The 11,769-nt window shown below is 38.5% G+C and overlaps 1 protein-coding gene across 1 annotated transcript; it reads right to left on the minus strand.

Moving 5' to 3' along the window:
• Positions 1 to 786: 786 nt before the first annotated feature.
• LOC119795314 (antizyme inhibitor 1-like) lies at positions 787 to 8,410 on the minus strand. Its single transcript, XM_038303244.1, has 11 exons — positions 8,223 to 8,410; positions 5,991 to 6,134; positions 5,681 to 5,880; positions 5,428 to 5,601; positions 5,050 to 5,222; positions 4,703 to 4,916; positions 4,527 to 4,601; positions 4,064 to 4,229; positions 3,872 to 3,981; positions 2,262 to 2,479; positions 787 to 2,178 (listed from the first exon to the last, which is right to left on the minus strand). Exons 3-11 carry the CDS (start codon positions 5,780 to 5,782, stop codon positions 2,103 to 2,105), a joined length of 1,308 nt encoding a protein of 435 aa, XP_038159172.1. The 5' UTR covers positions 5,783 to 5,880; positions 5,991 to 6,134; positions 8,223 to 8,410; the 3' UTR covers positions 787 to 2,102.
• Positions 8,411 to 11,769: the final 3,359 nt, after the last annotated feature.

Below are 11,769 nucleotides of genomic sequence, written 5' to 3' on the forward strand. Positions count from 1 at the left end.
ATATTTAATACCCTGTGCAATAACCTGTTTTATATTTGATACCCAGTGCAATAGCTATATAATAATCAATCTATATAAATATCGTGTGCAATAACTTGTATAACAATCCAGCTAAATTAGACTTCAGCTGTCATATGTATGTGGATGCACTGTATATACTGTAAATACTCCATGCACCTTCTCTTTTTGACTATTTGAGCAAATTTCTCTACTGTGAGATCAATTAAGTCAGTGTTTCAATTCAGCTACCTAGGATGGTTTTCAAACCACATCGTTAGGAAAATACCACAGTATTTCTATCGCTTTCAGAAATAAAGACTTCCTGATTTGCATGAGCCTTATCCATGTGCAGGTCAAACTGATAACTGGAAGCTCAGATAGTCACAATAACTTTGCTTGTATGATGGTTAGTTTTATGGAAAATATATTCCTTTTTTATTGGTTCTAAGGACATACACACCAAAAAGTTTCCTGGACAGGCCACAGAATACTTTATTAGGTGTCTTCGAGATCAATGTATTTTATTTAGTAAATGTGAGAAGAGCTTTCATCTTCTTTTGATCATTTACTCAGAACTTAACTAATGCTTTATAGGTTTTGGGTTCTTTTATTTTACCCAGATTTAATCATATAGTAAGATTTCTTATTTATGGATAATAACAAAGTTGTCAAGGAATTCTTGATTGAAATTTTTTTTTGCATTACTTTAGCCTGTATAGTAACTAGTGATTTTTCACAACCGCTGAAAGAAAACAGCCCAACCCCCCCAAAAAAGACATACACAAGTAGATTGTTCAGTCAGAAATGTATTAAATTAATCACTTTCATTGCTTTAACAAGCACAATTTACAGTCAAAACAGGCTATGGTCCATTAGTGCCTTAGACAATTAATACATTAGTCACTTGTAAAACACAAGGGCAGGATTCTTACAAACTGCTGCTGAGTCACATTACCTATTAAGTTATCAAACATGAAGCTATACAAGAGACTCTGCATTGTGCCCCTCATGTCTTTCAAGAGGCATAATGAAAGATTTAATATGAAATTCATCAGAGAAGCCTGTGTTCAACTATCAATGCCTTTCTATTTAAAGAGGGAGACATTTATGTACTTTTGGCATAGAATTTTATTATACTTCGATAGCTAGCTTTGGGGATCCTCCATAAAGGACCAAAAGCGACACCTATGTGTAAATCTGAAAGCTGGTTTTAATCCAAATAACTGTCTTATTAACCAGACTGAGCCCCTTCTCTGCTTGAGATGAGGAGTGTTACCATTTGGTTTGTCTGTATCAGCAGAGACAGCACACAATGATATAAATTCTGCCACACCCTTTGAATGAAGGGAAAACCACTGAGGTCACAGCACTTCTAATCCTGTAGCGTTTAAAAAAGTTAATAAATAAACACCACATAAATATGTTATCAGGAAAACACTGATAGATGGGCCAATGAATATCACCTGGACAAGACACATTTAAAGTTAAACTCTGAAATATGTCACCGTAATATTTGATTCCAATAAATAAAACACTGAGGTGAGCTGCAGTCTAGCAAAAGGTTAGATAATTATCAATTCTATACAAAGTAAGGGTTCATCTCTAGTATTGAATCTACAATGACAAAGAAAAAATAATTCATGTAGACAAAAATGTGCTTGAGGTTAAAAGACTGTCAGATTATCAATAGACGATTTGTTTTAACTGATTAAATTATACAATTTGTAAACGGACTTTGATTCAAAAATAAACTGTCCCATCTTCAATGAGTCATCCATTTTGTTGCATAATATCATTTGAGCTTTTACTCGACAGATTCAGCCCTTCAGAGAGCAGCAGGACTCCGATTATGAACCAGGGGAATTTAGGATTAAATCGAGGTATCGCAAAATTAACTCTCCTATTTCTAGGAGTGAAAAGCTAAAAAGTCGAACTCTGGAAGGAAATATTGACAGGACACAGCTTTATCCCCCCCAAGGTGGCTGGAATGTTGAGGACACTTAGCCCCTTGTCTGGAACACCAGCCCGACCTCTCCTCTCACATAGTGAGAGCAGAGGACGGAAGATCTGTGCAATCCAAGCTTGGACAGGGGAAAACCTAGTTACGCGCTGTACTGGAGCATGGAGAAGTTCTTCATGGCACCTTCAAGCACCACACCCGCCTCCTGCATTTCGTACCTGGAGCACATAAGAGTATGAAAATTAGCTTGTTTCTTTGCATCTTTAAGAACAGCACACCTGCAGTTTGACTCAGCACTCACCAGTCAGATGTGGAAACGGTGTAGTAGACTGGCAGCTGGCTGGAGGTGGAGGCACAGCTGAACTCCTCCAGACCACATGTCCCCATGTTGGAGAAAAGCAGCCAGTCTCCTACCATGAGCTCAGGCAGAAGACAGCGCTCCACGACCTGGTCCAGTTGGTCCAGTGATGGGCCCCACAGGCTGCTGGGATACACCGCTTCATCTGCACACAGTGCATGCTGCACACAGAGGAAATCTTTTTTTAGAAAAACTAAAAAATTCCATAAGATCATGTAGAAAAACAAGATATGTTTTATTTTAATGTGATCTCGTTTTTAGCTCATGGTCAATGGAATAGGCATCAGTCAAACCCCAACACAAGTCTGGTTTTGTGGCAATTCCTCCTTTCATTAAAGGAATAAATCAAACTATGCAGAGAGGTGAACACAAAGGCTATAGATATACCACTTTCCGATTGACCGAAAATCCCGTATAAACCCGGGAACAATCGCCTTATAGTGGTAGGGAGAACAGCAAGCGAGCCACGCTAAAATCGTCTCTGCTCTTGGTATGCTGTGGGAACACCAATCAGGCTGACCCACCGATTTATGCGATACCCTCCAAAAACACTAATTCAAACTTATTCATCAAGTGTGGGATGATTATTATAGCAAGTCTGCATGGCTCTATATCATTTAATAGGCTATAGTTTCAAAAACTTTCAAGATTACTGAAGGAAGCTAAAAGAAAAAGATGTATTCCCCTATCCAATCTGTTCAGTCATCTGGCTTAAATGAGGCTGTATTGCTTTCTCCCTTGCTATTAAGTAAAAAAGATGCTTAACAGACTAATTTTCTGGAAGAGCTGATAGGGACAAAGCTGGCTGCTTTCGCTACTCAAAGCACGATTTTAATTTGTCAACGTGTCTCTCTTCCTGTCAAGACTCAGATTATTTCTATCAAATTGCCACAGAGGCCTGACCAAAAGAGATCAGTGGTTTAACTCAGTCAAAACCATGCAAGAACAGCTGCAGAGAAATCTCAGCAGCCTGGTCAGCCCCATGCATTTCAATAAGCTGCAATTGGTAAAAATTTATGAAATCCGATTTGCCCTTTGATTAGAAGCCAAAATTAATTCTGTGTTCTAGCCTTAAGAGTCCTGCAAGAATCTGTTTCCAAAAACAGTTCTCTGGTTCGTAGGGAGTTTTGCATCACATCTCTAACAAGGAAGTGCATCAATCTGCTCTTTTACTTTAACGTCTGTCTACTTTTTTTTTTTCCTTAGATCAAACATTGGGGGAAGTAATAAACTTCAGGACAATCATTAGAAAACAAAGTAATCAAGTAATAATGGATCAATCCATGGCTTGAAAACTGTCTGTTGCTATAGGGTGACTTACAGCACTACTGGCAGCACAGGTTGCTGTGTTTGCACATTAGAGCAGAGTAAACAAGTCCTTAAGGAAACACTGACCAGTATCGAAAACACTCCAACAAACTTCCGGGGTGCAACTCTGAATTTTAAGCTTTGCCATTCAGCCATTTACATAAAAAAACAAAAACAAAAAAAAAAAACTGCTGCATGCTAAATTTTCTTCTGTATTCAACCAGAGCAAGCATTGTTGTACGAACCTTGTGCACTGAAGGGGTGGTGATGACGCTTCCCAACAGCTTGTGGCTGAATGAGCCATAAACACCCTCGTTCATGTAGTACAGGAACTCTGTATCCTCATTCTTATCGCCTGTGTTAATAAATTTAACAATTATGTTAGCAACGCAGCGTTATTTCTGAAAAGCAATGTACTTAAAAAACTAACATCTCACCTTGGGACAAATTGTCCCAGTGGTTGGCCACCATCTCCTTGCCAATTACACCGACAGCCAGGGTAAAAGCAGAGGCCACATAGAAGTAGCCGGGCTGGGCCAGAACCTGCACACCTGATCGCTGGGGGAAGTAAGCATCCAGGAGAGGCCGGACTGCAGACTCAACCTGCATAAAAGAGAATTTAAACCATTTTAGAGAACTCAAACTTGATTTCAATATGTGATTCAAGACTTCATATTTAGGATAAATCGGTCACTTTCAAAATCCTGCTAGAAGTGGAAACAAAAGTAGAACCTTCATATATTTGAAGGTGTCCACGCTTAGAGTCAAAAACAGTAATATTGCTTTGATTTATCCCTGCACTTCTTTTGAAATGTGAAAAACATAAAAACAAATTTGCAACATTGGTAAAAATGTTTAAGTAAAACATAAAAAAGTCACATTAGACTATTAACTGCTGACCTGTTTAAGTTGAAACTCAGAGCCAGTAAATCCACCACCGATATCCAGGATGCTCATGTTAAAACCCAGATCCAGCTGAAATGAAATGCAGATATTTTTTTCTCAATAAGGAAATAAACAGCAAGATTGTTTTAATGACAAAAAAAAAATCAAGATTGTCTGAGGTAGGCCCTTACCCCCATGTCAAATACACAGCGAGCATCAGACAGCGCCCGGCTGTAGGCCTGCTGTGCGTCCTGACAGGTACTCGGGATATGGAAGGCCGCTCCAACTACCTGGACGCCCAGCTCCTTGGCCGCCTCAAGCAGATGTCTGCAGCTCTTGAGTGAAAAGCCAAAGGGCATGCTGGTCTCTGCTGCATGAGCCTCAGTAGTTAACTGCAACAACAGCCTGAAAGGAATATACACTATATAAGTCACAGGCAACTAAACATTAATGATTTGTAGTGGCATGCAAGCTCAAACAAAAAATACGAAATTCCTCCTTACTATGATGAACTGTTTATAATTTTTTCCTGACTTACTTTGCATCTGGGTGCAGGCGAGCAATCTTGGACAACTCTGCTTCATTTTCACACACAAGGTGTTGTATGCCGTTCTTGGCAGCATATTTGATGTGTCCCAGCTGCTTGAAAGCGCTCGACAGAATGATGTTCTCTGGTGACACACCATGCTCCAGAACTAGACTCACTTCAGCCTGAATGGAAGAAGAGAAAATAATTTTAGCATTAACCCAAGCATGGTCAAAAAGGCTGGAGCATTACATAAGTTTAATGGATAACAATTATCCAGTGATATGTAATCAGTTAAGTGCTTGTGATGCAACTGTCCCAAAAAAACAAAAACAAACCATTTCATAAGAGGATGACATGCATGTGCTTTTTTAAGTCATACATCCTCACCTTGCTGGCGCAAACAAAGCCCAGGCCAAAAGAGGCCAGAACCTCGATGACTGCAGGGCTGCTGTTGCACTTCACTGGGTAGTAAGGCTGCAGCTGGGGCACCACGCTCTGCCAGCAGGTGTGCTGGCGCATCAGGGCACCAAGGTCACCCACCACAAACGCACTTTTCTCCACCTGTTAATGTAATAGTCAGTCAACACTGCACTTAAAAACAATTTTACAAAACTTTATAAATTGTCAAACTTAAATTTACCTGATCCTGTTCGCAGATGTGTCCATCAATAACATCTTCCAGAGTAACTCCTCCCTCCAGGAGTTCGAGGATGTAGCTTGGTTTGTCAGGGAATCCTTTCATCTTAACCGTATTCCGCTAAGCCGACGATCATAAAGAAGAAGTAAATATAGCCAAGGGGTCACGACTGAGCCAATGGGGTCCTGCCGATATGCAACAAACTGAAATGAAGGGAAAAACTGTCAATTTAACTTTTGGTTCTCTAACATTTTTCTTTAAACCAAATGTTCTGGTAGACTTTTTTTTTCATACAGATTAAAGAAACACTAACATGGACAAGTCAGGAGATGGACCTGTCCCGCTATCAGCTAGGATCCCAAGGTGGCTCAGCGTTGAAGTCAAAGTGCTCCCTGTAAAGGGCCGCCCCTAGGCCCTCTGGGTAGCGCTCATACACCTGTGCAGAGACAGGGGAGCCCTGGAAAAGAAAAATAACAACGTTAGACATGAATGCAAAGGCAGGAGGCAATAAAACGAGATGTTACGGATGTTTATGTAGGTCTGGTATGATTAGTTGATCAGCAGCTTCCATTTTACCTCCAACTGCTTGATTTTTATCGTATTGCACTACAGGATATACTCTTTCCTCAAAAAGACCAATTTATTTGCCTTTTTATGGTAAAGGAAATGCCTAGTAAAGTGGCCAAGAAACAATCATAAATTTTATGTCTAAAGATGATGTGTTTTATGTTTTTTTTTAAAAAACACACCTTTTTCCTAAAGCATCCCTAATATTAAGATGCTGTAGCAATAATTATCTCATTTTTCAACATCAAATGCTTGAATCTGATGGCTTTCTACTCCAACTGAAATATTTTTGTTTTAAAATAGGTTCCCTTACTGTTTTTATTTAACAAAGAGGGCGAGAAATACATTTGGTTTTAAGACACTTTAAGAAACTGGAAGTGAAAGTTAAGAGAATTTTAATGATAATGACAGTTTTATAACTCTTTAAATCACTCTGTTAGACCTTCAATGTCTCAGTTACAAGGCATCTAGATAGTGTGTGTGTGCTGCTTTCTTGGCATCAGAGTAAGGACTATTTGATTTCACCATCACATTTAAAACAGTTTGTACCAAAAACTTTGGACATTTTGCAAGTCCCCACTTCCTGTAAATGGCTGAATTTTGGAAATAGGTGTGAATTGAGATTAACTGGGGTTAACTATGCAATGAAAATGGTTAGGTCATGCAAAGGCTTGGGGGGGGGGTCAGCACAGCATCCACAACAAATAGCAGGATAAGAATGTTTAGATGATTAATCAAATTTCTGTAAATCGGGATTCCCCCCCAACCAATGCATTTCTTGGGCTTCCATTCTTCAGAGTGACAGAAATTCATCACTTGTTTGTTCCTTGATGTGTACTTACAACTGATACCCAACCTCACAGTGTAATATCACTAGCAGCAAACATTAAGTGTGTTATATTTTCATTTTTGTGAAACATGACTGTTTTTAAAGCATGTTTAAAGGCTTGCACTTTAAAGTTAAGGTCACCTCCCAACTGGGATGGTTGAAATAAGAGATTATTGAGGTACAGAAAAAATAAAACCGATTGACCTGATTTGATAAAATAAAAATAACATCAGGGATCAGATTTTTAAAACATATAATAACCACACCCAACAGTAAAGTTTTACTGCTTAAATACAAGCCTGAACAAAATAGCGCCCTACTGGGGCTCTGACATACTGAAATTCATGATCAATATAGAACCAAAAACATTTAGTATATTTACCTAGACTATAAAAACATGATCCTGACAAAACTAATGCTACATTCATGTGGTTTAAACAAGATACAGGCTGTCTCAACGTAATATGTTGGTAATAAGACATCTCAAATGCCACAGAAAACTAGTAATACAAGGACAATATGTTATATGGTTTTCTTCTGGACAGCCACATAGCTAATATAATATTTTAATTTTATGCCTCTACTTCAAAGATGGCCGGTTTATCAGGCACTCAGTGCTTCCACTGATCTGAGATCAGCGAGAGCTTCTCGCCAAATCTCGCGCATGCGCCATGAGTGAAAACACTGAGTGACAACTTGACAAATTGAATATTAATTCAATGCGTCACCAAAGAAGATAACATAAACAATATAAAAGCACTAGTGATATCATCATGGGTCATTCAGTTAGCAATTATGCTAAAATGAAAGAGAAAATAAAAAAACGGGGGGGAAAAAACACACTGGGTAAAGACACATGGTGGAGTGGCTGTCGGCTGCCCTTCGTTTTGAGACGGATTTGTTAAAGCCATACTTTAATAATAAATAAAGAATACACCTTGTCATGTGTACATTACACGAACACACACTAAAACAGAGTGGATTAAGGGATATTTGTATGTTAAAATACAAAAACAGAAGGCATGACGGAATAACAGCGCTCGGTGAATGGTGTCATGTGTAGCAAGAAGGCAGAAAGAGCAGCCCGCCATGTTAGCGTCCGCTTAATGAATCCTCACTGGAGTAACAGCCGAGCTCCGCTGTACTTACGTGAGATAACGGCCGAAAGGTTTTGGAAAATCGTCTTCTCTTTTTTGGCGGAATTTTTAAAGAGTAGTGGGCCCAACGTTGAAAGAAAGAAGGGCTATTTTTGCCATATGTTTAGATCGGGAACCCGCGTTGGCTAAGCTGCGTCCTCTCTGTCTGCCGGTGGGTGGAGAACTACTGGAAGAAGCGGAGGGAAGTAGAACGGTCGGTGGGCGGAGCCTGTCATTTCAGTTTAACCAATGAACACCCTGGATTTTTAAGAGCATACCAAATATGTATTTCCGAATATTGTACAGTCTGCAACATCCTCCTTCTTTATGTAGGTTATATAACCATAAACTTTCCACACATGGCGACTCGCTAAACCAGCCAAGTACTTATGCTCTGTTTTTAATAAAATAAATGGGTAACTACGGCTGCACAGGTGCAGCCATAGTAATGATATGTTTTTGTAAATGTATTATCCGCATAGTTGGAATGTAATCGTAAACTGGAAGTCAGTGTTTTCTTAAATTTCTATGAAGACTGACGAAAAAAATATGTTTATATTGTAGATAATTCACAACAGAGCTTAGAGCATCTTTAAGGATTTTTGTTCATCTTGACTTTAATCTCAGAATTCTAAGATTAAAGTCAGAATGAGGTTTAAGTCAGAATTCTGAAATGAAAGTCAGAATTCTGAGAGAAGATTCAGAATTGTGAGATTAAATTCAGAATTCTGAAAAAAAAGTCTGAATTCTGAGATTAAAGTCAAAATTCTGAGAAAAAAAATCATAATTCTGAGATGAAAGTCAGAATTCTGAATTGTAAGATTAAATTCAGAATTCTGAGAAAAAAGTCAGAATTCTCAGATTAAGGTCAAAATTCTAAGAAAAAAATCAGAATTCTGAGATTAAAGTCAGAATTCTGAGAAAAAAATCAGAATTCTGAGATTAAAGTCAGAATTCTGACTTTTTTCTCATATTATACTGAAATGAAATGTAAAAATCAGTTAACTTTTTTATTTTTTCAGTTGCCCTAACCCTTAAACACCCCTACAAGTAATATCTTCAGACATTTTTTGTGCTGTTGATATTTTTTAAACAAAAATCATATCAAATCTAATTAAGATAACAAAACATTGTACTTTTGAAAAACTTCTTTTCACCCTTTATTCAAGTAGGCTTTTTTTTTACTTGCATACATATAGATCAGCAACGAATAGATAATAACTGATGTATGAACAGTGGTGTCAAAAGTACACACATTTGTTACTTAAGTAGAAATATAGATACTGCAGTTTAAAAACACTCTGGTAAAAGTTGAAGTATCAACTTGACCTCTTTACTCAAGTAAAAGTGAAAAAAGCATGTGCTCCAAAAACTACTTAAAGTATAAAAGTATAAAGTAACATTTTTTTTAAAAACAGCCAGATGCCACTATATGAATTAAAAGCTATTTTTTTTTTACTATTTTTACAAATTCTTTGAGATAGGGCCAAGGATGAGGGAGGTCTTGTTGGTCTCCATCTCCCGATACGCTCTGGCCTGTGTCCGACCTTTCAGACATTTCAACATCTTTTTCTGAATTCAACATTGTAGCATGGCATAGACAATTCACGTTAGCAGTTTGAATAACACCTGCTTGCTTCTGATGATTTCCTTTAGCTAACCAATGATTGTTTGTGTTATATCACTCATCCAGTTACACTAGTTTTCACTAGATGTGGATGGCGCCAATGATCTGCATTGGATGGCGCACGTGACGTGAAATAAATATTTATAAACATTAAACCAAAGCCAAGAGTAACAAGAACGTTTGTTTTAAAAATGTAAGGAATAGGAAGTACAGATACTTGTGTGAAAATGTAATGAGTAGAAGTCAGAAGTAGCAAGAAAAATAAGTAATGGAGTAAAGTATAGATACCTAAAAAGTGTACTTAAGTACAGTAACAAAGTATTTGTACTTCGTTACTTGACACCTCTGTGTTTAAGGAAACATTTTTGGGATTTCAGTAAAATTTGACATTGCTATAAATCAGTTAACTATAAGCTGACCCAGAGTAGCAGTCTGTGGGAGTGGGGCTCAAACTCAGAACCTCAGGATTCTAAGCTCTATGCCCTAACCACTAGGCCGCCATTCTCCCGACATTAAACGAAAAGTGTGTCTTTGACAGACTTTTAACTATTGTCAGTCAATTTCCATTTAACATTCATTTAACCAAATAAAAAGATTTAGAACTAGTTCTTATTTAGAAGTTTTACCTCTGTTAGTAAAAGCAAAAACTGCTTCACAAAGAAGGATGGAAAAAAAAGTTGAGTCTGTTTATCTCGAAAAAAGGCTAGAAGCATGCGTCAAAAGCATGAAACTAAATTTGAAACACAAGAAGGTTCTGCTAAATACTGATTGGGCCCAGAGGAAGTAAATATAAAAACATGGTACTTTGTCAACATTGAATGGTTAAAAACAAAATTAAATCCATCTATCAGGTTTTTTCCATTTAACCAATTATGTGCAACTTCATGTAAGTATTTTCCATAAAGCTCCAACAGATTAACGCAAAAAAAACATGATTGTAATAGCTTTTACAAAAAACTAAATAAATTAAAGCCACAAGTGGCATTGGGCGGCCCTCGCAGCTCGCACCGCCTGGTATGTTGCGATCAAGGGAACCAAGCGACCTCCACCTCCACGCTCCTTCCCAGCCTATGCTCCTGCTCTTCAGCCTATGCCTGCTGCTGCTTCTCTTCATCCTCCCCCTCCTTCTTGTTCTGCTGCTGCCACTGTTTCTTATCCTCCTCCTCCTGCAGCTTCTCCTCATCTTCCTGCTAATGCAGCTTCTCCTCATCATCATCCTGCTTCTGCTTATCTTCCTGTGTCTCCTTCTGCTCCTCCTGCTGTCGCTCTTGCTGTATCTCCTTCTCTTCATCCTGCTGTCGCTCTTGCTGCATCTCCTCCTCATCCTGCTGATGCTCTTTCTCTTCATCCCCTGCCTACTGCTGCTTCTCCTGATCCTCTTCATCCTCCTTATCCTGCTTCATTTAATCCTCCTCCATTCTCCTTCTGCTGATTATCTTCCTAATCATCCTCCTCCCCCTGTGCTCCTTCTCTTCATATTCTTCTTCCTGCTGCTGCTCTCACTGCATCTCCTACTGCTGTTTGTTTCTCATCCTCATCATCCTTCTCCTCCTCCTAAAAGCATGGCTTTGGATGACTGGAGTTAACAGTTTGATGCTTAGCCACGCCCACATGCTCCCATGTAGAATAATAATTTTGATAACTTTTAATTTGCTATGACTATAGTCCATGTAAAGTTAATTTGAAGTCTCAAACTCAAAAAAAACCCAAGAGCCCTTCCCTCAGATATGTCATGACCTAAAAAAAGAAAATGGTATCTTTGATCCAAAATGGCCCATTTCTTGTTGGGTGTGGACCATGACTCCAATATACTTTTTTGAGCATCGTGTTCGGCTATACAAATTTAATAATCCTTAATAAAAGCAGGGCCTGAGGCAGTTTAGTCATACTCTAATGGCGCAAAGTCTGATTTTGATGCTTGGCCACGCCCACA

The sequence above is a fragment of the Cyprinodon tularosa genome, unplaced genomic scaffold (genome assembly GCF_016077235.1).
Source record: "Cyprinodon tularosa strain WSP-4 unplaced genomic scaffold, ASM1607723v1 ctg509, whole genome shotgun sequence".
Taxonomy (NCBI): domain Eukaryota; kingdom Metazoa; phylum Chordata; class Actinopteri; order Cyprinodontiformes; family Cyprinodontidae; genus Cyprinodon; species Cyprinodon tularosa.

Bases quoted from the DNA above. Each gene is read 5' to 3' on its own strand.
- LOC119795314 (XM_038303244.1), bottom strand. From the start codon at position 5,782: ATGAAAGGATTCCCTGACAAACCAAGCTACATCCTCGAACTCCTGGAG. The intron at 4,917-5,049 runs GTAAGTCAGGAA...TATTCCTTTCAG, and splicing joins CGCCTGCACCCAGATGCAAA to GCTGTTGTTGCAGTTAACTA. The intron at 4,230-4,526 runs GTCAGCAGTTAA...TCTTTTATGCAG, and splicing joins CTGAGTTTCAACTTAAACAG to GTTGAGTCTGCAGTCCGGCC.